This window comes from Scyliorhinus torazame, chromosome 1, assembly GCF_047496885.1.
Source record: "Scyliorhinus torazame isolate Kashiwa2021f chromosome 1, sScyTor2.1, whole genome shotgun sequence".
Taxonomy (NCBI): Eukaryota; Metazoa; Chordata; class Chondrichthyes; order Carcharhiniformes; family Scyliorhinidae; genus Scyliorhinus; species Scyliorhinus torazame.
Genome location: NC_092707.1, coordinates 162079820 through 162106369, shown reverse-complemented (window position 1 = coordinate 162106369; position 26550 = coordinate 162079820). Strand labels below are relative to the sequence as shown.

Genomic DNA, 26550 nt, shown 5'->3' with positions numbered 1-26550 from the left:
CATGAACCAGCAAAACAAAACTGGCCTGAATGGGCTGCAAATTGATAATCCTAATAGAGACAAACCGGATGGATAATGTGGAAATGTTTTATATTTGTGCACTAGGAACTAGATTAACATTTCAGGAACACTGAAATTTAGTAAGGGATGCTTTATTCTAACCGGTCTATACCTGGAGTGCATCATACTAACATCGGGTTCTGCTTCCCAGTGTTCACTTTGATGAGCACAGAATTCATTAAGTGCAAGGTTGTAGTTCAGAGGTTGTTGTTAAAACACATCACTGGGACTGAAAAGAAGGGGCTTCACCCATGGAATTAGGGGCGCTTAGCCCCACCAATCATTCTTGAAATTCATGTCCCAGCTTCATCACGACAGTGAATATAAACCTAATGTAGTAAGTTGCTATTTAAATGCAAAACTTTCTCTTTTCTTAAACGTACCAATATGAGTTTGTCATCCTTGATTTCTCGGGTAAGTGTTGTTTGCTTTCCATCCCACTTCTGAATCTGGACCAATTTTTCACCTTCCAATGATATAACTGTCTGGAACAACAACAGTCAGCATATTATTATTCTGCAGTTGATAAATGGAGGTTTGGTCCTCCACACACCAGAAAGGTTCGCCAACCTCAGTGTCTTAATATTTAAAACTTCAGAATTCTTACCTAATTCAGGACCTAATTCTTACTCACATACAAGTACACTCAAAACTGCACACACAGTAGTTGTGACAGGAATAACTTTTACCTTTATTTACTCAGGTTCTTTCTTTGATCAATAATCAGGCTAGTTTATCGCACAAGTATTTTTAAACAAATGTTCATTGTGATCTAAATTAAATTGAAAAGCAATGACCCCATTCTAATCAAACCGCTTTATCAAGGTATTGCCATGATTTCTGGATTTTTTGCTAAATATTCTCAGTTCAGCAAATCATAAGTTGACCTTGGCTACCCCATGATCAGAGACAAGGGCCGGATTCACCGCCCCGCCATGCCACATTTCTGCCCTGACCAGCCGGCGGACATCTCTGTTACGGCAGCCGGTCAATGGGGTTGCCCATTGTGGGGCAGCCCCACGCTGTCAGGAAACCCCCGGGTGCCGGCATAACGGAGAATCATGCCGGCGGAGAATCCCCGCCAAGGTGGTAAATTTCCCCTTTCTGTATCTACTCTAAGGGTAGAATTTTACGTTGTCAGGGTGGGCCACCTGACCCGGCAGCACAGGAAATCACAGAAGAATACATTAGGCGTGCATCCTGATGCCGCTGCACACTTACAATATTTCGGTCAGCAGGTGTGAGCATGAATCGGATGTGTCCTGACGACAATTAGGAAGTTCATTTCGAGGGTTTAAAGTGTAATTGACCAGAATATTATGTTGCTCGTGCGATTTTTAGGTCAGTGCACAGACAACACGGGCAGGAGGACAAACGGTTTTTGCCATTTGTCATCCAAGGGCAAGATAAAAGGGGGCTGGAGCAATGGCAGGCTTCGTTTGTAGGAGGTATTGAGAGTTTGGTGAGGGTTTAGTTTGGAGTATTGTGAACATTTTGACTGTTTTCTTTGGAGATTTGTGCACCAAGTCTGGAGTTTTCAGGACATCTGACATTTGCAACCCTTTGGCATGGATCAGCCCCATTAGCTTCTCTTCTTATGGTCTTGTCTGCTCAGCAATGATCACGTCCTCCTCCGAGGAAGACAGGGAACAAAGAGAGAGGAGGCTAATTGGGTGCAGACATCACCTCAGAAGACAGGCACTATCACAGGTGCTCTGGGCCAGGAGGAAAGGCAAGGAAGACGTCCCCGCAGAAGATGCCACTATCCAGCTGCCAGTGTGCAGCAGGGCTGCCAGTCTTTTCCAACAGAAATCAGTACACCAGATACCATGGGCGGGATTCTCCCCTACCCGGCGGGGCAGGGGGTCCCGGCGACACCACTCCGGCGTCGGGCCACCCCAAAGGTGCGGAATCCTCCGCACCTTCAGGGGCTAGGCCCGCCCCCAAAGTGGTTTGCGCCCCGCCGGCCGGCGGGAAAGGGGCTTGGCATCACGCCAACCGGCGCCGAAGGGCCTCCGCTGGCCGGCGCGAGTTGGTGCATGTGCGGGAGCGCCAGCGCGTGCTGGCGTCATCCCTGCGCATGCGCAGAGGGCTTAGTTTCCGCACTGGGAATGGCGGACCGGTACAGCCTCCGGTGCAGAAGAGTGCCCCCACGGCACAGACCCGCCCGCGGATTGGTGGGCCCCGATCGCGAGCCAGGCCACCATGGGGGCACCTCCCGGGGCCAGATCCCCCCGCGCCCCCCCAAGAACCCTCCCCGCCCGCGCCGCCAGATCCCGCCAGTAATGGACCTACTCCAATTTACACCGGCGGGACTGGCAAAGGACGGGCGGGACTTCGGCCCATCGTGGGCCAGAGAATTCGGGCAGCCCCGGCGCCCATTGAGTCGCTCCAGACCCCGCCATTCTCCGAGGCATGCGGCGCGACTCACGCCGGGCCGATTTTTGGGGGGCTGGAGAATTAGGACGGCGGGGGCGCTATTCACGACGACCCCCGGCGATTCTCCGACCCGGCGGGGGGTCTTGATTTCACAAATCTAAAACACGAATGGAAAATGCAAATCTAACGCTATTACATAGATGTACATTATCATGAGTGGGTGTTTTCAAATTAGGTTTCAAACATTCAGTAAATCTAATAATGAAAAATTCTATAATACTGCACAGAGAACAATGCAGCATGGTTTAAATTGCCCATTTACGTGTTTTTAAATGATTAAGGATGGATTCCTGATTCCCAGAGAGCACAATGGGACCAACGGCTACCTCCCGAATAACTATCAAACATTTTAAAATTGCATTACTTCACACCATACAATTTTGAATGCTGCAGGCCTTCGATGATGTAGATAGTCTACACGTGTGATTGTGCAGTCAACCCTCAACGTGATTTTTAAAATCCCAATAAAGGGATGTACTGGCACCTTGATGCGGGACCCCGCAAAGGATCACATGCATGCTCTGTATAGGGTGCGGGGGGGGGGAATGAGAGCGCGGGGCCCTCCGCCTTCCAGTAGCAGCTGTCGCCAAGGAAACCAGTTGCTACAGCGAACACTGAACAGCGAACCGTCCAGGGAGGAATGCGTTCATTTGTCAAGTAGCTCCTCTTTCCGTCCTGTCCCCCCGACAAAGCCAGCCAGCCCGTCTCCAATGCTGCAGGGGCTCCAACTTTCAAGCGAAGTCGTCACATCCATATGCCAGATGATTGGGATGGAGGTAGCCTTCGCTTGTTTGAGTGGTCACCCAATGCCCATGGCTCTCAAGGTCACTGATGCACTTAACTTTTATGCCTCCAGATCTTTCCAGGGGTCAATGGGTGATCTTTGCAGAGTCTCCCAGTCAGCTGCATACAACTATGTTAAGCAGGTGATTGACTGTTCGGGTGTGTGAGAACATTCATACATTTCAGGACAGATCATGTTCGCCAGGCTGAGCAGGCCAGAAGTTCTGCTGTAACTGCAGGGTTCCCCCACATCCTGGGTGCCATTGATTGCACCCAGGTGGCCATCAAGGCATCAGCCAGCCAGCTGGGAACCTGTCAATAAGAGGTTTCACTCCATTAATTTGCAAATCGTGTGACCACATGACCTGGATTCTACAGGTCTTTGCAAGGTATCCTCTCACCTCCCACAATGCCAAGGCTGTTCACAGATAATAATATAATCTTTAGTATCACAAGTAGGCTTATATAAACACTGCAATGAAGTTACTGTGAAAAGCCTCTAGTCGCCAAATTCCGGCACCTGTTCGGGTACACAGAGGGAGAATTCAGAATGTCCAATTCACCTAAAAGCACATCTTTTGGGACTTGTAGGAGGAAACCGGAGCACCCGGAGGAAACCCACGCAGACACAGGGAGAATGTGCAGATTCCACATAGACAATGACCCAAGCCGGGAATCGAACTTGGGCGCTGTGAAGCAATAGTGCTGTAGCCATCTGGGATGGCCACTTCCAACTAGGTACAGAGAAACTCGCAAAGCCTGGCGGGTACAATGGACAAGCCAAGACTCAAGCAGGCTCAGAGCCTGAAATGCATATTCGTAAGCAAGAAGTCCAGACGGTATTGAAACTCTGTCCAATTAGCATTTTAATGGGGCCGATTAACATTTGATGGCCCATCTTCACCAAAACAAAGGACTGGTACGCAAGCAACCAGGACAGTCCCAGAGATTTCGGCACCACCCCCTGTTCAAGGGAAACGCAAACAATGGGGACAGTGACCGCTTGGGACACGCCCACTTATTGGCTAAGGAATTGAACAGAGTGATCAGGGATCACCCAATTAGTAAGGCCCAAATCGAAGGACCGCCCAAAAGAGCACGCCCCCCCCCCCCCCCCCCAGAGTATAAGAAGAAGAGTTTGCCATATATTCACTCTCTCTTGGTCCTGGTACCCCGGTCAAGGCTATCGCCAAATGTAGCAACACCAGAAGCAAGTACAAGTTCAACGCTTGCTACCAGATGGATGAACCTAGCTGCGCAGCAGTTACTCCTTCGAACCCGAGAGATCCAGAATTGAACAACGGCCACTGTTTTCTGACCTAAGCCGGGTGCCCGAAGTTAAGTACAGGTTGTCTTAGTCGATAGATGTAGTTAACTAGTAGTGTTTATGTTGCATGATTAATTGTCTGTAAATAAAGTACTCTTGACCTTGAACTAACTAACTGGTGTTTGGCTCTTTGATCGATAGCCGGTTGAAACTTGTGGTGGTATCATTTGATACCTGGCGACTCTAAGCATTAGAACATAGATAACATAGAAAGAAGGGCAAATTCACTGATTGCCATAATTGGAACAGAGCCACAGAAAAGACAAGTAAAAGAAAGCACAACAGTGCTAACCAATGTTCTACCCTTGAAAAGCTAGCTGATGACGCCTCTCAGACACCCAAGCTCAGAGGAAAAAGATACAATCGTTGCCATCCACGGTAGTAGTGGTTAGCACTATTGCTTCATAGCACTAGGGTCCCAGGTTCGATTCCTGGCTTGGATCACTGTCTGTATGGAGTCTACACATTCTCCCTGTGTCTGTGTGGGATTCCTCCAGGTGCTCCGGTTTCCTCCCACAGGTCCAGAAGACATGCCATTAGATAATTTAGACATTCTGAATTCTCCGTCAGTGTACACGAACAGGTGTAGAGTGTGGCGACTATGGGATTTTCACAGTAAATTCATTGCAGTGTTAATGTAAGCCTACTTGTGACAATAATAAAGGATGACTGATGGTGGAGAGGATAATAAGTCTGATAGAAATTAGGTTCCGATGCCAGACCGCTTCAAAGGTGCCCTGTAATATCTGCCACAGCGAGTGTCACTAATAAATGTTGTCTGCTGTGCTCTGCAGAATCTTGCTCTCTCTAGGAGGGAACAACTGGACCAGAAGGACACAGCCTCAAATGAGGAATCCAATGAAGACTCAGATGCAGAGACCGGGCAGGCAGATGGCGAGGGCGAAGTGGCTGAAATGTGGAACCTTCAGGGAGGCAGGGATACCAAGGAGGTCATTGATTCAGTGTTCTTTCAGCTAAGTTGCCAATGCTTGCCTTTCGTCGGAGACGCCTTCCCAAACGTCTTACGCATTTCACAGTAACTTCATTGCAGTGTTAATATAAACCTACTTGTGACAATAGTAAAGGTTACTATTACTTTCATGCCACAAGCCCAATGTGGTGCCCTGTTGGCAAAGGTGACCTTGACACTCATCCTCTGGCTGGCGGGGCTGGAGTAGGCTCTGCTGAGAGCGACATGGCTGAGCACTCTTCAGTCACCATGGACTCTTGAAGATGGCACAGTAATTGGCACAGAGGCAGAGGAGATGCTGCCCTAGCCCTGGGTGTTGCGAGAAGAGCTCACAGACGAAAGGCAGCTCCACTGTGAGGTATGTCTGGACCTCCCTGTTCACCATTGATGTATGGGTACCCATCGGAGAGACTGGGTGCTGCACCCTTCTACCACACTGCCAAGCCCTCACACAGGCTATTGCCTACGAGATGGTTTGGCGATCCAACCCCAAAGCCAAGAACCTCCTTCTGTCCCTGGAGCTGCCTCTCCATGGGGAGTCGCCACTCTCTCAGTGGATGAGGCTATGCGCTTGTATTTCAGGGGCAACACAGTGTTCATGCTCCACAAGGACCCCTCCATGACAGAGACAATGGCATCGCAGACCCTCAGGAATCTCTGCCAGATCGCTCTGCGAACTCCGCTGGTCAGCCAGTATTTGACGCCTGATTGACAACTCCAGAGACTCATCCTGCCTCCACCACTGTTCACATGAGCATAATGTGCCTTCACTGCCATGCACTACCAACTGAGCTGACGCGCTATTGCCGACCAATGTGTCATTATCTGCACTGGTGCTTGATGCTTAGAGAGGATGATTTGTGGAAGCATCTGCCATTGGTGCTTGCTCCTGTGGCAATGGAGAGTCAGCGCTTCCTGGTTCACTCTGGTGTATGGCTCATCTGGAAGATGAAAACAATCGGTCAGTACTGAGTCAATATCCATGATATGAGGCACAGTGTGAGTGATAGCAATGGCATCACAGTGGCTAAGCGATTGGTGCATCACTGAAGTCCTTATGAGGAATAAGACGCTCATACATTATTTTATCTCTCCACCTGTCCCGCTTCAGCCCACGGGCACTTAGGGAGGCCGGCTTCTCTGCAACTGTGGACATTCCTCTTCGCTCACACTCGAGTTCCACAGCTCTCAGCTCATGGCTGATGAGGATTGCCAAGTTATCCGTCCCACCACTAGTGGCAGATGTTGTTCTGGCTACCTTTCTCCTCTAAGGAAGTGCAAATCTCCATTCAGTACTCAACACTCCACTTGCAGCATCATATCCCCTACTCCACTTGACCCTCGCGAGGTATGTGGACAGACTTTCGGCTTTGTGCACCTTACCCCTTGATGGATCCAGGGTTTCAGATCTTCGCTCCAGCCTTAACATGCGCGGGCAATGGTGTGTTCTGGGACTCCTTGAATCTCTACACTGGTCAATGTCAACTCAGAACTCACCCTTGTTGAGCACAGACGATCACTGAACCTTTTGTGGCACTGTATCCAAGTGCGCTGGATTAGGTCATATCCGCTAACCTCAACTGCCACCTCTACCCAGGCCTTATTGGTTAAGTGGGGTGGACTCCTCCTTCCTAATTGCTCTTGTGCAGGTCCACAAAACAGGGCTGGAACGTCATGCACACACATCGCATGCATGATTCCCACCTATAAAATCCTTTTATAACATAAAAAAAAATTGAGTACTTTTGTGAGGGCCATGAAGAATCCAGCACGAGTTTTAAGGATACAAAGTAATAGCATTTATTTTCAATAATATATATATATATATATATAACAGCAGCAACTTCCCTTGCTGCACACTCCTTCCTGCTGTTTCCAAACTGGCCAGCTTTATTTATACATGGAGTTTACTAATGGTTTCTCCACCCCCCTCATTGGGGAAGCTCATACTCCCACAGGATTGTGGGATTGTCATTAGTCCCCAGCCAATGGTAAGTAGGCACGTTATAACATCCCTCCCCCCCAAAGTCCAAGGAACCCACCGAAGACCCTGGCGAAGGAGGGCGTCGGACTCGTTTTGCCGCAGGCCGGACACCATTTGCGTGCGGCGCTGGATCAGGCGGCGTGTAACGAGACGGAGACCGGCGCTTCCGTGATGAACGGCGCAACGGTTGTACATCCACGGCCCGTGGACCCGAGGATTCCCCCTCTGATGCATCCAGTGTCTCCATCTCGGAGTCAGAGTCTGCTGCCTCCGTCATGTCAGCGTCTCTATCTCCATTCGGTTCTGTAACGACCAGCGCAGGCTTCGAGTGAGGCACCAGTGGAAGATTGTGAGGGCTACCTTCCCTTGTCTCTGGTCTCTGCGGCTGTAAAAATGAACTCCGTGGGCGGGGAATCTTTTGAGAGGATAGTCTTCTGGACCGAACGTGGTCTACATGTTTGCGCTGGAGACGACCCTGGGCTTGCACCTGGTAAGATATAGGGCCCGTTTGGCGAAAGATTACACCAGGAACCCACTGGGCACCACCAGCAAAATTCCGAACAAACACTGGGTCACCGGGTGCAAACTGCCGAATCGGCCGATGCCGAGAAAATCCCTGTCCCTGCCGTTCTTGTGTGCGGCGTACTTTTGCGCCAATGTCCGGGAAAACAATACTAAGGCGGGTGCGAAGTCTCCGGCCCATTAGGAGTTCTGTGGGAGCTACTACCCCAGTCACCGCATGGGGGGGGTGGTACTATATGTAAACAAAAAGCGAGCCAGTCTCGTGTCCATTGATCCGGAAGACTGCTTCTTTAGGTCTCTTTTGAATGTCTGCACTGCGCGCTCTGCCAACCCATTTGAAGCCGGGTGGTAAGGGTCAGTGCGGATATGGCGTATGCCGTTCATCTTCGTGAACCTCGCAAACTCCTCACTCGTGAATGGAGTGCCGTTATCCGTGACCGGCACCTCGGGGAGGTCATGCGTACTAAATGACAAACGCATCTTTTCAATTGTTGCGCAGGACGTTGTCCCCTGCATCTTATGCACCTCTAGCCATTTAGACTGGGCGTCAATTAATAGAAGGAACATGGATCCTTGAAAAGGGCCTGCGAAATCTGCATGCAAGCATGCCCAAGGCCATTCCCAGTGATGTAGGGGCGCGGCCAGCGGAAGCTTCTGATGCTCCTGGCAAATGGAGCAGTTTTGGGCCACCTTCTCAATGTCGGTGTCGAGGCCTGGCCACCAGACATAACTCCAGACCAACATTTTCATTTTGGTCACGCCTGGATGCCCATTGTGCAAGTCTGTTAGTATCAGCTCCTGGCCTTTTTCCGGGACAATCACACGCGTTCCCCACAAGAGGATGACGTCTTCCACGCTGAATTCTGACAGCTTGGAGGAAAATGCCCGCAACTCGCCTGGGAGCTGTCTATGCTGCCCACCATACAGGACTATGTGCCGAACCTTTGACAGGACTGGCTCCGTCTGGGTCCACTCACGGATCTGTGATGCCATGACAGGCAAGGTGTCCATAAAATTTAGGGTTGCAACCACCTCACCGGTCGTGGGGGTCGACATGGGGCCGGTCGATAAAGGCAATCGGCTCAGTGCGTCGGCATTTGCTATCTGCGTACCTGGTTTGTGCTCCAGAGAATACTCGTATGCAGCAAGCAACAAAGCCCAGCGCTGGATCCGTGCGGAAGCAATGGGCGGTATTGGCTTATCCTCTCTGAAAAGTCCTAGCAGAGGCTTATGATCAGTCACGATAGTGAAATGGCGGCCGTACACGTACTGGTGGAAGCGTTTCACCGCAAAAACCACTGCCAGGCCCTCCTTCTCGATCTGCGCGTACTTTTTCTCCGCTGCAGGCAATGTGCAGGAGGCAAAAGCTATCGGTCGCTCGGCCCCGTTCTCCATCTTGTGGGACAGGACGGCCCCAATACCATACGGGGATGCATCACATGTGACGAGCAAAGGCATTCAGGATCATAGTGGGTTAGTAACCCAGACGACGACAATTGTTGCTTTACCCGCCGGAAAGCGGTTTCTTGCGGCTGACCCCAAACCCAGATGTGATTTTTCTTTAGTAGAAGGTGCAAAGGGGCCAGCGTAGTTGCCAGATTGGGGAGGAACTTCCCGTAATAGTTTACGAGACCGAGAAAAGAACAAAGATGCAAAGTGTCAGTCGGGGCGGGGCCTGTTGAATTTCACGCACCTTCTCTGTGACGGGGTGCAAACCTTCGCGGTCCACCCGATAACCTAGGTTGACTACTTCCTTTGCCTGAAATACGCACTTTGTGCGACGTAAACGGACTCCAGCCTCCGAAAGGCGTCGAAGGACAGCCTCCAGATTTTCCAAATGTTCCTGCTCCGACATCCCTCTAATCAAAACGTCATCTAAGTAGACAGCAACACGTGGTAAACCTCTCAAAATGCCCTCCATAACATGTTGAAAAATTGCGCAGGCAGAGGATACTCCAAAGGGCAACCATATATATTCATACAGGCCCCGGTGTGTATTAATCGTTACATATGGTCGGGAGGCAGGGTCCAGCTCCAACTGCAGGTAGGCGTGACTCATATCTAATTTTGTGAATGAGAGTCCACCTGCAAGCTTCGCGTAGTGATCCTCTATGCGAGGCATTGGATATCGGTCTAGTCGGGAAGCCGTATTCACTGTAAGTTTATAGTCGCCACACAAGCGAACTGTGGCATCTGGCTTCATTACAGGTACAATTGGTGCTGCCCAGTCAGCAAAACGGACGGGCCTGATAATACCCAAACTCTCCAAACGAGTGAGTTCCCCTTCTACCTTCTCGAACAAGGCGTAAGGCACCGGGCACGCCCGGAAATAGCACGGCATGGCTCCTGGTTCGACTTGGATACGGGCTACGGCCCCTTTTATTTTCCCCAAACCAGGCTGGAATACATCTGGGTATCGTCCTAGCACCTCAGTCAACCCTTCAGAAACTGTTTGGAGGATGTGCTGCCATTGCAACCGCAAATGGCACAACCAGTCCCGACCCAACAGGCTGGGCCCATGGCCGCGCACCACGATAAGTGGGAAACGCCCCTCCTGGCGTCCATAAACAACAGGGGTCATTGTAGTTCCTGCAATGTCCAGTGGTTCCCCCGTGTAGGTGGCCAACCTGGCCTGTGAGTCGGTTAATGTAAGGGTCTGTATACCCTGCTTGATGCGGTCGAATGTCCTCTGGGCGATCACGGAGACCGCTGCGCCAGTGTCCAACTCCATCTCAAGCGGGTGGCCATTGACCCGAACTGTCACCTTAATGGGGGCCACATGGGGAGCTGCCACACAATGCAACTGCAGGCAGTTGTCCTCCGTCTCTACGTCCTCAGGAGTAGCCGCCGCAGGTTCATCCACATGGAAGGTACGGCCCTTGAGCTGGTCCCAGTTATGGCCCCTGGGCTGGTCCCAGTTTCGGTCGGAACGACGGCGCCTCTGGCGCCCCCAGGACCGCCATCCGCGACGGCGCCGGCGCCTACAAGTCTGACATGGACATGGCTCCTCATCCATTGGTTCTGGAGAAGGCTCCCTTCGGGGAGGAATGTCCGCGGCCACTGGCGTCGGTCCGGACGTTGCCTCGCCCAAGGTACCGCAGGAGTGCGGGGAGACGTTTTCGGACGGAAGGGGTTGCGCCCCAAGGCATGTACTTCCATTCCCTGTAGCTCCTGCACTCCTCGTCCTGCGCTCTCTCGGGACAATACTATTTGAATGGCCTGTTGAAAAGTCAATGTTGGCTCAACTAACAACTTTCTCTGGGTGGCCGCATTGTTAATACTGCAAGCCAAACGGTCGCGTAACATTTCTGACAAGGTCTCACCATAGTCACAGTACTCCGCAATCCTGCATAGCCTGGATAAAAAATCGGCAAGGGATTCTCCAGGGGTCCTCTCAGCGGTATTAAACCGGTAACGCTGGACTATCGTGGATGGGGTTGGGTTAAAATGTTGCCCCACTATATTCACAAGTTCATCAAACGTTTTGGTGTCCGGCGCAGCTGGGTACGTAAGGCTCATAATCACCCCAAACGTATGCGGGCCACAGGCGGTGAGCAATATGACCACCTGGCGCTCGTTTTCGGTGATATTGTTTGCCCGGAAATAGTGACGCATCCGTTGTTTGTACTGGTTCCAGCGCAGCATCAAAAACATCCAAACGTCCGTACAGAGGCATGGTATAATAGAAAACAACTTCCAACCTGTATCCAACAAAAATCCAGGGAGGTGGCTTCAACGGTGTAGACAGCAATTCACTTTAACCTTCGTCGCCAGTTTTGTGAGGGCCATGAAGAATCCAGCATGAGTTTTAAGGATACAAAGTAATAGCATTTATTTACAACAACATATATGTATATATATATATGTAACAGCAGCAACTTCCCTTGCTGCACTCCTTCCTGCTGTTTCCAAACTGGCCAGCTTTATTTATACATGGCGTTTACTAATGGTTTCTCTGTCCCCCTCATTGGGGAAGCTCATACTCCCACAGGATTGTGGGATTGTCATTAGTCCCCAGCCAATGGTAAGTAGGCAGGTTATAACAAGTACCCAATTATTTGTTTCCAATTAAGGGGCAATTTTAGTGTGGCCCATTCACTTAACCTGCACATCTTTGGGCTGTGGGGGTGAAACCCACGTAGACACGGGGAGAACATGCAAACTCCACACAGACAGTGACCCGGGGCCGGGATCGAACGCGGGTCCTCAGCGCCGTAGGCAGCAATGCTAACCCCTGCGCCACCATGCCATCCCCTTTTATAATTTTATACATCTCTATTAGATCAGCTCCTCAGCCAAACCTTTCAAGCACAGAAAGATCCATGCTGTTCATCCTTTTCTGAAAGGTACGTCACAGTATTGATATCATACTTATAAGTCTTTTTTGCACCCCTGGAATGCCTCTATATGCAATTTTAAATACGGAGTCCAGAATTATTCGCAGCTCTCCAACTGTGTCCCAACTAAGGTTTGATACAAATTTAGCATAACTTGCTTTTTTTTCAACTTCATCCCTATGTAACTAAACTCTAGTGCTTGATTTGCTCTTTCTTATGTACTTGGGAACCTGAGTCACAATTTTCAGTATTTTGTGTATTAGTACTCCAAGATGCCTTTGTCCCTCTACTCCATTTAATTATTTTATTTTCAAAGTAATATATGTTCCCCTTATTTTTCTTACCAAAATGTAGCACCTTTTACTTACCTCTGATGTAATTTGTCAGTTGTATTCCATTCTGCAAGTTTATTAATGTCTTCTTGTAAATTGTGCAGTCCTCCTCAGTGTGGGACTCTGCTTACCATTTTCTGCCACTGCGAACACCCTTTTATCCCTACTATCTACCTTCTGTCTTGCAGCCAGCTAGTTGCTAAGCTAAGTTGCTACTTGTTTCCTGATTTTGTGCGCTCTGGGCTTATTTGAGTGTATTGTTTGGATCTTTATGGAAATTTCGATATATTACATGTACTGTATTGCCCATGTCTTTCTCTGTTACTATAACAGGTTAAAAATAGAATTTTGAAAAATGTCTTAATTTAAGGCTTGTTAGTAATGGCATAATTTAATTTGTGTGTGTACGAAACAGCACATGTGCACAGACGTGTATCAGTGGTCATCTTGCGTTGGTAAGAAAAACAGTCTTTAAAATACACTGCACTCCCAACCTGCAGTATGGATGCCAGCTTTCAATTGGCTCCACAGCAACTAGTATGGCAATCTCAAGTCATGCCCCTGACTGTTTTGAATAGTCATTCCACAATGTGCAGGTGAGGCAGCCGAGCAGCAAAACAACTCAGAAAACTACTGCTTTAAAAAGTCAAACCAGACTATTGTATTTTTTCCAATATAAAAATATTTGAGCACATTAGCATAAAATAGAGCTTTTATAAGACTTCCAAGCTGCTGAAATAAATTACATAGAATAAATTAAAGTGAAATATGGAAATTGTGTCCCACTAATCCAGTGTTCTTCAAACTTTTTTCCGGGGACCCATTTTTACCAACCGGCCAACCTTCGGGACCCAACCCGGCCGACCTTCGCGACCCACGCCGGCCGACCTTCGCGACCCACGGCGGCCGACCTGTGCAACCCACCATTTTCTCTTACCTTGTTTACTGCTGACAAAAATGGAGGAAATGGTTTTGGGTCCTTTTGGCACTCGCACACGCTCCTCCAATGGAACCTGTTGGATGAAGGTGAAGCCTTCCGGTGTCGGAAAGTATGGAGTTTCCATCTGTCCAAAGTTCTGCATTGTTTTCCTGTTAAATTTTATCAAATAAAACCCCCCCGAACTTGTAAAAAAATAAAAAATAAAACGAATAAAATAAATGAAAAAAATAAAAATTAAATGATTAAATAAATGAATAAAACCCCCCCGAACTTGTAAAACAAAAAGTTGCGACCGTTTAAAAAAAAAAGCGGCCGCACTGCGCATGCGTGCCCGGTCATCGCCGTGCATGCGCAAAACTATGCGCATGCGTGCCAAAGATCTGGCACGCATGCGCAGTGCGGCTGAATTTTTTTTACATGTTTGTGCTCATTTTGAAGGCCGCTTGCCGCCGGCGTTATTAACAGCCGGCTGCTGCGACCCTCCCGACACCCGCCCGCGGATCGCGCCCCCGAGTTTGACAATGCCTGCACTAGTCCATGCATTCGTCATTTCACAAAAGATCATGTTGCATGTCATAGGTCCAGATGAATCAAATGCGTCTTAATTATTTGTGTATCAAGCAAAATAATACAAAATTTTTATTCTTTCATGGGATGTGGACATCGCTGGATAGGTCAGCATTTGTATTGCCCATCTCTAATTGCCCTTGAGAAGGTAATGGTGAGCTGCCTTCTTGAACTGCTGCAGTCCACATGGTATAGGTCAGTGTTTCTCAAACGTTTTTTCCCGGGACCCACTTTTGCCAACCAGCTGACCTTCACGACCCATGCTGGCCGACCTTGTTTCATAATTCTATCACCAACCTACCACGATGCAAGATATGTATCGCTATACTACCCCACTATGTACAGGACCGATGAATAAAGAAAACACGACAGTAGCAAGAAGGGGAAAGAGGTCTCGGGGGAGTTGGAGTTAAGGGGCTAATTCAAATGTGGGCACAAACTGTAACTGATGTGTACAGATTTGTTTATGTTTATTTTTATTGTGCAAAAAAACTCTAATAAAAACATTCTCAAAAAAAAGCTCTCACACACACAAGCTGGGCAATAACTGTCTCTTATGCTCCTATTCCACTGACCCCAGTGTTGGAACCAGTGCATGAATTCCATACAATGGCCAGATTTCAATCTGCAAATCAGCTCAAAAGAGACTACGAAAATAAAAATGATGACAAAAATTTATCATGCAAGTGGATAGAAATAACTACATCTAAATTTCTTAACTCGAAGCTGATTTCCTGTTGAATTTCTGTACATTTGGTTTTTGGAGATGTGGTGAGTGAGATCGGTTTTATAATCTGGAGAAATGTGTGTGTACACAAGGGAAGGCAATTATATCAACCGTTTCAGAATACTTTGGTAACCAACATGACTCACTGGTAACCGGCAGGACTGTCCCAAAAATGACACTGAAACCACTGGCATTTACAGAATCAACATTTGGTTCCACAGGTTATCTCCCAAAAATAGTTAGATGGAGCTTTGAGGGATCAGATCCAGCATCCTTGTTCCAAAACAGAGTCTGGCTTCATTTTGCATCTACATTAACCGTCTTCTGTTTGCTCATGCGATCTTGTTGACTCCGGGAGTCTAATATTCCAATTCCACGTCCTGACACACATGCTTGTGACTTTGACCTCTCATTGCTATTGGGAGTTGGGCTGTTCTCCTGTGATCGATATTCATCTGTATGATCTTCTGGAATATCATAGAACCTTTCCCCATCATTATCTGTTGTAGAGTCTGGGCCATGCTCTTCAGTTGTGCTATGCTTAATGTTAGCTGCCTCTGGCATAAAGTGACAGTTTAGTTCTTTCACTAACACTTGCTTGAACTTCTGATTCTTCCAGCGTCCCATTGGCTAACTCTACCTGATGCTGCAGAACTTTGTCAGGTGTTTCACAGGCAACATGCTGCACAGTCTGGAGGCCCATCTGCCCCTTGCTTTAGCGGTGCCAGGAAACTAACCTCCTCTGGTACATGCTGAATTGATTCTTCATCGCGACTGTCATCTTCTGAACTCAGCATGTGAAAGATCAGTAATTGCTTCAACGCATGAAGGTTTGTTGGTGCAACCTCTGCTCGGGAATAAGGAAGTGATGTGACTGAAGATTGACCCTGGCTTGAACAGTGCAGCTCAGGCCATTTTCAATAAATATGGCAGGAGCGGCCATTGGGCGCTTCTAACATGATCGGGACCAACACGGGAAGGTTGCGACTGATTGCTCCGCAACCCTTCGACACCCGCTCGCAACCCACCCGGGATGCGACTCGCACTTTGAAAAACCCTGGTATAGGTACACCCACAGTGCTGCTGGGGAGGGAGTGCTGAGATTTTGACCCAGCGAGTGAAGAAATTATGATATATTTCCAAGTCAGGATGGTGTGTGGCTTGGATGGGAACTTGCAGATGCTGGCGGTGTTTTCCATACATCCTCTGCCCGTGTCTTTCTAAGTGGTCGAGGTTGTGGGTTTGGAAGGTGCTTTTGAAGGAGCCTTGGTGAGTTGCTGCAGTGCAGCTTGCAGATGTGAATTGGTGGTAGAGGGAGTGAATGTTGAAGGTGGTGGATGGAGGCCGATGAGCAGGCTGCTTTATCCTTGATGGTGTCAAGCTTTTTGAATGTTGTTGGAGCTTCAATTATCCAGGCGAGCAGAGGGTATTCCATCCCATTCCTGACTTAGTTTTGTAGATAGTGGACAGGCTCTGGCGATTCAGGGGGTAGTTACTCTGCAGGTTTTCCAGGTTCTGACATGCTCTTGTAACAACAATGTTTATAGGGCTGATCCAGTTCAGTATCTGGTCAATGGCAACCGCCAGGATTTTGGTCGTGTTTATTACCTGGTACTTGTGTTATTTGCCAGTTGTCAACCAAGCCTGAATGTTCAAAGAACAAAGAAAAGTACAGCACATAGATAAGTCCCCTGGGCCGGATGGGATTTATCCTAGGATTCTCTGGGAAGCTAGGGAGGAGATTGCTGAGCCTTTGATCTTTAAGTCATCTTTGTCTACAGGAATTGTGCCAGAAGACTGGAGGATAGCAAATATTGTCCCCTTGTTCAAGAAGGGGAGTAGAGACAACCCAGGTAACTATAGACCAGTGAGCCTTACTTCTGTTGTGGGCAAAATCTTGGAAAGGTTTATAAGAGATAGGATGTATAATCATCTGGAAAGGAATAATTTGATTAGAGATAGTCAACATGGTTTTGTGAAGGGTAGGTCGTGCCTCACAAACCTTATTGAGTTCTTTGAGAGGGTGACCAAACAGGTGGATGAGGGTAAAGCAGTTGATGTGGTGTATATGGATTTCAGTAAAGCGTTTGATAAGGTTCCCCATGATAGGCTACTGCAGAAAATACGGAGGCATGGGATTCAGGGTGATTTAGTAGTTTGGATCAGAAATTGGCTAACTGGAAGAAGACAAAGGGTGGTGGTTGATGGGAAATGTTCAGACTGGAGTCCAGTTACTAGTGGTGTACCACAAGGATCTGTTTTGGGGCCACTGCTGTTTGTCATTTTTATAAATGACCTGGAGGAGGGCGTAGAAGGATGGGTGAGTAAATTTGTAGATGACACTAAAGTCGGTGGAGTTGTGGACAGTGCGGAAGGATGTTACAAGTTACAGAGGGACATAGATAAGCTGCAGCGCTGGGCTGAGAGGTGTCAAATGGAGTTTAATGCAGAAAAGTGTGAGAAAAGTGCAACTGTATTTGGAGTATTGCGTGCAATTCTGGTCGCCGCATAATAGGAAGGATGTGGAAGCATTGGAAAGGGTGCAGAGGAGATTTACCAGAATGTTGTCTGGTATGGAGGGAAGATCTTATGAGGAAAGGCTGAGGGACTTGAGGCTGTTTTCGTTAGAGAGAAGGTTAAGAGGTGACTTAATTGAGGCATACAAGATGATCAGAGGATTGGATAGGGTGGACAGTGAGAGCCTTTTTCCTCGGATGGTGATGTCTAGCTCGAGGGGACATAGCTTTAAATTGAGGGGAGATAGATATAAGACAGATGTCAGAGGTAGGTTCTTTACTCAGAGAGTAGTAAGGGCGTGGAATGCCCTGCCTGCAAAAGTAGTGGACTTGCCAACATTAAGGGCATTCAAATGGTCATGGGATAGATATATGGACTATAAGGGAATAGTGTGGATGGGCTTTAGAGTGGTTTCACAGGTCGGTGCAACATCGAGGGCCGAAGGGCCTGTACTGCGCTGTAATGTTCTATGAACAGGACCTTCGGCCCTCCAAGCCTGCGCCAACAATGCTGCCCATCTAAACTAAAATCTTCTACACTTCCGCGGTCCGTATCCCTCTATTCCCATCCAATTCATGTATTTGTCAAGGTGCCCCTTAAACGTCACTATCGCCCCTGCTTCCACCACCTCATCCGGTAGCAAGTTCCAGGCACCCACTATCCTCTGTGTAAAAAACTTGCCTCTTACATCTCCTCTAATCTTTGCCCCTCGCACCTTAAAGCTATGCCCCCCTAGTAATTGACCCCTCCACCCTGGGAAAAAGTCTCTGCCCATCTACTCTGTCTATGCCCCTCATAATTTTGTATACCTCTATCAGGTCGCCCCTCAACCTCCGTCGTTCCAATGAGAACAAACAGAGTTTATTCAACCTCTCCAAATAGCTTATGCCCTCCATACCAGGCAACATCCTGGTAAATCTCTTCTGCACCCTCGCTTAAGCCTCCACATCCTTCTGGTAGTGTGGCGACCAGAATTGAACACTACACTCCAAGTGTGGCCTAACTAAGGTTCTATACAGCTGCAACATGACTTGCCAATTTTTATACTCAATGCCCCGGCCAATGAAGGCAAGCATGCCATATGCCTTCTTGACTACCTTCTCCACCTGTGTTGCCCCTTTCAGTGACCTGTGGACCTGTACACCTAGATCTCTCTGACTGTCAATACTCTTGAGGGTTCTACCATTCACTGTATATTCCCTACCTGCATTAGACCTTCCAAAATGCATTACCTCACATTTGTCCGGATTAAACTCCATCTGCCATCTCTCCGCCCAAGTCTCCAAACGATCTAAATCCTGCTGTATCCTCTGACAGTCCTCATCGCGATCCGCAATTCCACCAACACCTTTGTGTCGTCCGCATACTTACTAATCAGACCAGTTACAATTTCCTCCAAATCATTTATATATACTACGAACAGCAAAGGTCCCAGCATTGATCCCTGCGGAACACCACTAGTCACAGCCCTCCAATGAGAAAAGCACCCTTCCATTGCTACTCTCTGCCTTCTATGACCTAGCCAGTTGCTCGTGTTTTCATGTGTATGGGCACAAACTGCTTCAGTATCTGAGGAGTCACAAATGCTGCTGAACATTGTGCAATTATCAGCGAACATCCCCACTTCTGACCTTATATTGGAGGGAAGATCAATGATGAATTAGCTGAAGGCGGCTGGGCCTAGGGCACTAAATTTGAGGAGCTACTGCAGTGATGCCCTAGAGCTGAGATGATTGACCTCCAACAGCCACAACCATCTTCCTTCTGAGCTTCGTATAACTCCAAACAGTGGTTTGCCCGGATTCCCAAAGAGCTCCTAGATATCACGCTTGGTTAAATGCTGCCTTGATGTCAAAGGCAGTTACTCTCACTTCACCTTGAGTTCAGCTCCTTTGTTCATGTTTGGATTAAGGCTGTAATGAGATCAGGCGCTGCGTGGCCCAAACTGAGAATCAGTGATCAGGTTATTGCTGTGTATTGATAGCATTGTTGATTACCCCTTCCATATCTTGCTGATAATTGAGAGCAGACTGGTTAGGAGGTCATTGGTTGGGTTGATCTGTCCTGCTTTTTTTGGACGGGACATAGCTAGGCAATTTTCCCCATTGCTGGGTTGATGCCAGCATTGTAGCTGTACTGGTGCAGCTTGGCTATGGGCACAACTAGCTCTCGAGCACAAGTCTTCACTACTGTTGCTGGAATATTGTCAGCGTTTGCAGTATACAGTACCATCAGTCGTTTCTTGATGTCATGTGGAGTGAATTGAATTGGCTGAAAACTGGCAGACCTCAGGAGGCAGAGATAGAATCAAATGGTTGAATCTCTCCATCAGTCGTTTCTTGATGTCATGTGGAGTGAATTGAATTGGCTGAAAACTGGCAGACCTCAGGAGGCAGAGATAGAATCAAATGGTTGAATCTCTCCAGTGTAGGAGGCCATTCGGCCCATTTGAGTCTGCACCAACCCTTTGAAAGAGCACTCCCATCATTGAGGATGGGGCGATTCATGAAGCCTATTCCTGTTAGTTGTTTAAGTGTCCACAACCATTCACAACTGAATGTGGCAGCAGAGCTTAGATCTGATCGGTTAGCAGTGGGATCGCTTAGCTCTCTATTGCATGCCACTTTCGCTGTTTGGCATGGAAGTAGGACTGTGTTATAGCTTCATGAGGTTGACACCTCATTTTTAAATATGCCTGTTATTCCTGGTATGCCTTCCTGTACTCTTCATTGAACCCAGTGTCAATCCTCTGGTTCGTTGGTAATGGTAGAGTGGAGCATTTACTAGGTATACAAGTCGTATACAAATCTGCTACTACAGATGGCACACAGTGACTCATGGATGCCCAATTTTGCGATGCTAGATTTTCTATCCCATTTAGTATGGTGATAGTGCCACACAACACAATGGGAGGGTATCCTCAGTGTGATGATGGGACTTCATCTCCACAAGGACTGTGCGGTGGTTATGCCTACCAATATGATCATTAACAGATGCATCTGCGGTTTGGGAGGTCAAGGTCGGGTATGTTTTTTTCTCTTGTTGGATCCCTCACGACTTGCCACAGACACAGTCAAGTAGCTATGTCCTTTAGGACTCGGCAGTTCAGTCAGGCTTGGCTAGTCTGTGGGACAGCTCCCCAATTTTGGGACAAGGCCCCTGATGTTAGTAACGAGAATTATGCAAGGTCGGGAGGGCTTGGTTTGCTATCGTCGTTTCCAGTGCCCGGTTCGATGCCAGGTGACCGTCCTGTTTCATTCCTTATGTAGCAGTTTAATACAACTGAGTGACTTGCTAGGCCATTTAATAGACAACCACATTGCCGTGAGTCTGGAATCACATGTAGGCCAGACCAGGTAAGGATAGCAGATGAACCAGATGGGTTTTTACGACAATTGACAATGTTTTCATGGTCACTATTACTGAGACAAGCTTTTTAATTCCATATTCATTACCTGAATTTAAATTTCGCCGTGGTGGTGTCCGCCTGGGCCTCTAGTCCGGTGACATTACCATTATGCCACTGCCTTCCTCCCCAAATGTGCCAAGATTACAACTAAATATTTTACTTTCATGAACTTGATTGAACTACAGCAAGTTTTAAAAAATCTTTGGAAGTGCATAATGTTCATTTTTTGGGCATGAAATGGTACAAGGCGACGGATGGGGAGTAAACAGCATACTCTCCATGGCAAATCTTACCTTGCAGTCTCTATTGTCGGAGGTATGCTCATTGAATGGTTTGTCAAGTTGGAAGATAATTTCTGTGTTTCTGTAGGTGCTCTTGGTTTGTAGAATAACATTATCACCATCTAACTTGATGATTGTGTTGGGTTTAGTGACATTGCCGACTTGTCGGGTTGCGAAGTCCACTCCTGAGGTCAGGAAGCAGATATGCCAATAAATATAGCAATAATGCAACTGGTGCGAAACAGCACTGATAATCCTAAATAAACAGGTATCATAAATATGTGAGAGATTCAAATGCACCACACTATGGGAAAACCATAAGCCATATATGTATGTATCATTTACATAAATATAGCTATAAATAAATAATTGCTGTTAATCAGAAGCTCACAGATAAGTGTTGAGGGCTGAAGCAAGTCCTTATATGCCCTTAAGAAGGGGAGGCCTAAACTGGAGAACCAAATATTGAGGCCTATAAACATAGCAATGATTACATAAATAAACACTTTAACGTGTACTACAATTGGCACTGGACTCAGTGTACATCCTGTACACCCTCTGAATAAAGCTAATACTTCAAAAACTAACCAGTATGTAGCTACTAATGATAGGACATCAGTAAAATAATCATCATTGATCAATTAGCACTAATGGCAGCAGAAATGTTATTTTAAAACGCAAAATATTCACCATGCTATGCAAATGTTACTGGAGAATGTGAATTAAAAGAATGTGTAAAACCTGACACACTTATTATTACCGAGAATGATGGTTATTGATGTTATTGCTGGGCAACAAGGAGGCGAACGGTCTCCCCTCCCCCACTGGAGGCGGCAAACACCAGAGCCGTTGGAGCCGCGCGAGCCACTTACTGGTGGCCGGTCGATGATAACTCCCGTGACAGAGCGAGAGGCATGGCTTAGCTGAGGTAAAACCTGCCATGAATTATTCATTTGTTACTCATGGGTCGTTTTATTTTACATTAGAATAGTTATTTTGGATTGCAGTTTGGGTTTTACCTTTCTGTGATGCAATATTCTTGTTTCTTTTATTTTTGTCCATCTAATCTTTGTTATTCGTGGAATTCGTTTACACATGGTCTGGAGCGTCTAATCTGCTGCATTTTGACCAAGCATGTAATTTATTCCAGTTTGCTTCGTTGCAGTTTCGTCCTCCCTCCCCCCCCCCCCGTAATCTGTTTGATTTTCTGCCGCCACTCACCCAGCTCCCTCATATAATTGTCGTAATTCTGAGTGTCCACCAGCCTCCAGTTGCCCACAAACGGATCCATGATCCCACATCAGAAAATGAGGGGCGGGGTCTGCCTCCTTACTGGAAGAGATTGAAAGAGGGGTGGTCCCCACCATCTACTCAATCAACCAATCATTCTTCCCAAACGCTCATGCCCACCATACGCCATTCTATTTCCCCCACCCCTTGCTTTAACCGTCCGACCCCTTTCCTTAAGCCCTCTTCTGCCGCTCCTCCTCCTTTCAGTACCCTCCTATTCCTCCCCCAACATCTCCCCACACTTTTCCTCCTTCCCCATCCCGTCGTCCCTTTCCTCCCTTCAAGAGCATAGACACAAACAGAATAGATAAATCATCCTTTTAAACTGTGAAGTGCCATCCAGGAAAAGGATCCGAGCTTTGCTGTAAAATAAAACCCATAAGTGATATTAATTGTCAATTACAAATCTTTCTCAGGAAGTGGTGCTTAAACCAATCTTCCTCCAACCTTCCTCACTTTGGCTTTTTTTTAAAGTTAAAAATGATCCTTCATTTTATTGTAATAGAAGTGTGTGAGGTTGCATTACAGATGCTGGTCTAATAGGCAGAAAACCCTGTGGTGAAACCACTGTTGCATTGTGCTGCCACATATTACGTGTTGTACAGTATTGCCACTATATTACATGTTGTACGGTTTTGGCTCTGCCCGTGGCTCCTCCCCCTAGGGTTTGGGTATATAAGCTGTGACCTCTCACACTGCCTCATTCTGGGGCACGCTGCCAGCTCTGTTGTAAGTCAATTAAAGCCACAGTTAATTCACTCTGCGTTCTCTGACTTAATTGATGGCATATCAGACCCAAAACCTCAGGGTTTTCTGTCTAGTAGAAGATCAAATCAGAAACCGCCATATGAATCATTTGGATCATTTAAACTAATGAAAAGAACATGAGATTTTCTGCTAATTGAATACTTTTTGCTCCTAAATATCACACATTTGAGCAACAATGCTATTGCCACTTATAAGTAAAAGTGTAGGTCTTGTTTCTGGGAATTGTGTTAAAATTTATCCAAGCTGATCGAATTTTATGGCCCTGTTGTGGTACAGGGGCATAAAATGTGGCGAGCCATTTATGTCCTTTGACTTTGATGGACCATAAAATCCCACCGTCTTAAAATTCTGCCCTATCTTTGTTTTATGTGAAATGAGTTTAATTGTCTTAAATTAATGACTGCTCATAAAACAGAACTTGCTATAATTTAATAATTATGTATAATTATAATTGCAAGAGAGACCAAAAGAAACTAGTTTGAAAAAAACATTGATGTATCAAGATTTGTCCTTCTGAGGTTAGTGCGAAGTGTTCCCTGCTGTGTGAGAAATTAAATATTTCTCCTAAGATTGAACCTAATGAGGCTGAATATATTAATATGTAAATGTTCAAAAATGATGGGCATGAAAAAGAAACATCTCTTTGTCCCTCAGGCTACATTATCCGGTATTGATACAGATAACAAATCTGCTGAGAAATGGAGTGTAAATAACAATGATAGTGGGTGTAACTGTCTATGAATTGAAGATAACAGCCCCTCATATGGCATGTAATGTAAGAATTATGCTAGATTTTACTGGATGCACTAATTTTAGTTACACAATTGTGATTGAACTGTAATCAGTGTAATATATTTGATTGGAATATCTACACCAGGCATTGTCAAAATCAGGGGCGCGGGTGGGCCGCGGGAGAGTGTCGGGAGGGTTGCGGAGCCGTCCGTCGCTGGGCTCCCGATCGCGCAAATCCACATGCAACAGCCGGCTCTTAATAACGCCGGCTGCAAGCAGCCTTCATAACAGCCGCTAACATATTTTAAAAAGCAGCCGCACTGCGCCGGTAAACTGGCACGCATGAGCAGTGCGGCCATTTTTTAAACGGTCGCAGCTTTTTTTTACAAGTTCGGGGGGGGGGTTTATTCATTTATTTATTTTATTCATTTATTTTATAAATTTTTTTTTCATTTATTTTATTCATTAAAAATGTTTTTTTTAAAATAAGTTCGGGGGGCGTGTTATTTGATAAAACTATACAGGAAAAAAATGCAGAACTTTGGACAGATGGAGACTCCATACTTGTGACACCGGAAGGCTTCACCTTCATCCAACAGGTTCCATTGGAGGAGCGTATACGAGGGCCAAAGGGACTCAGAACCATTTCCTCCATTTTTGTCAGTAGCAAACAAGGTAAGAGAAAATGCTGGGTCATGCAGGTCAGCCGGCGTAGGCTGCAAAGGTCGGCTGGCGTGGGTCGCAAAGGTCGGTCGCTGTGGGCCGCGAAGGTCGGCCGGCGTGGGTCGCGAAGGTCGGCCGCGTTGGGTCCCGAAGGTTGGCCGGTTGGTAAAAATGGGCCCCGGAAAAAAAGTTTGAAAAATACTGATGTATACTAATGAACTATTTAGCTAGAAATACATTTAGGCTGGTTTTTGTGCCCAAAATCATTGACATGCACCTTTTATACAAAGATGGTGAGATGATGTTGCAATATTTCAGAACATAATTGAAAGCAAACTTAATGACATGTAGCTTCTCCAACAAATAGTAGAGTTAACCAATGCATTAAAATAATCTTCAATTGATCAATTTTAAAATTTAATTATATGAACTATATTAGCCTGCCAAAGCAAATGTAATTGTCTCCAGCATTATATAATAATCTAGAAATCTTTTTTTAAAAATCCAGTAATGTTCAGAATCAGCACAGTAGCACAGTGGGTAGCACTGTTGCTTCACAGCGCTAGGATCCCAGGTTCGATTCCCGGCTTGGGTCACTGTCTGTGCGGTGTGTGCACGTTCTCCCCTTGTCTGCGTGGGTTTCCTCCAGATGCTCCGGTTTCCTCCCACAAGTCCCGAAAGACGCGCTGTTATGTGAATTGGACATTCTGAATTCGCCCTCAGTGTACGCAAACAGCACTGGAATGTGCCGACTAGGGGCTTTTCACAATAACTTCATTGCAGTGTTAATGTAAGCCTACTTGTGACAATAAAAATTATTAATTATTAATCCCCTATTAACTTCATGGCAATGGACATTCAAGAGCCTACCATGAATCAAGAAAGATGTAACACACATTTTTCATTGAGGGTAGCACAGACATGCTCTAAGTAGGCAGATGATAATTTGGGGAGTTTTTTGTCAGAGTATTTTGTCAAGTAATCTTCAACTCTGAATTCTATATATGGAATTTGAGTTATTTGTTTGCTCTGTTCACTTTCCCTTAGAGTTATGAAACATTAGACTAACCGCCCAATAGCAAATTCGAGTTAATTGCCAACCAGGATACCTCTGACAATTTCCACATCTTGCTATCCACCCCTGCCTTTTTGAAATCTCCCTACCTTTGCCATCTGCCCGATGAGAGTGGTGGGTCTGTGGAATTCATTGCCACAGAGGGCGGTGGAGGCCGGGACGTTGAGTGTCTTTAAGACAGAAGTTGATAAATTCTTGATTTCTCGAGGAATTAAGGGCTATGGAGAGAGAGCGGGTAAATGGAGTTGAAATCAGCCAATCTTGAATGGTGGAGTGGACTCGATGGGCCGAATGGCCTTACTTCCGCTCCTATGTCTTATGGTATAAACTGTCCTCAAATCTCTCACAGAAACTCTGGCTTCGAGTCCCACCTCATGACTCGATGGCTAAAAAAGGTGTGTTCATTTTCTGGAATGTAACTTTTATTTTAAAAACAGTCTGCTGATTTTTAACAACACTTGTTTGATTTTTGTAGGAACTATCTGGCCAGATTTTCCCGCACCTCCCGTGGAGGGTTTTCCACAAAGGTGGTGACTCGCCATTGGTCACCAGCAGGCTCTTCCAGTTCCGCCGAAGTTCACGGCTTTTTGCATGACTTGCCCGTCCTGCAGCCGGGGAACCCGCGGTATGGTCAACTTCAGCACGACCGGAAAATCCTGTCGACGGGAAGGGATGGAAAATCCCACCCTCTATTTGTATAATTTACAGAATTAAATGCAAGATCCTAAATATTTTTATTTCTACTTAATACTGATTGTATGCTGATTGGTCAGTGCTATATTGATTCATTTTTGATTCATTTCCTCCAATAAATCTTTGAAAATTCA

The 26550-nt window shown here is 46.7% G+C and overlaps 1 protein-coding gene and 1 long non-coding RNA gene across 4 annotated transcripts in view; one reads left to right on the top strand and one right to left on the bottom strand.

Moving 5' to 3' along the window:
• Positions 1-22521, bottom strand: part of LOC140415823 (fatty acid-binding protein, brain-like) — a 25662-nt gene extending 3141 nt beyond the window's left edge. The window contains exons 1-3 of one of the 2 annotated variants that reach the window (XM_072501086.1): positions 22417-22521; positions 21208-21380; positions 444-545 (exon numbers count right to left, since the gene is read on the bottom strand). In XM_072501086.1, coding sequence (XP_072357187.1) covers positions 444-545; positions 21208-21380; positions 22417-22486 — 345 coding nt within the window. In that variant the 5' untranslated portion in view covers positions 22487-22521. Of the gene's footprint in view, positions 1-443; positions 546-21207; positions 21381-22214; positions 22336-22416 lie in introns of those variants that run through there. The other variant, XM_072501087.1, reaches the window with a different exon arrangement.
• On the top strand, positions 22015-26550 carry LOC140415865 (uncharacterized). 2 transcript variants are annotated; one of them, XR_011944770.1, is made up of 3 exons: positions 22015-22123; positions 24585-24660; positions 26199-26550. It is a non-coding gene; the product is annotated as an uncharacterized lncRNA (long non-coding RNA). The 2 variants fall into 2 exon arrangements; XR_011944769.1 differs by having other exon boundaries at positions 22023-22123; positions 24510-24660.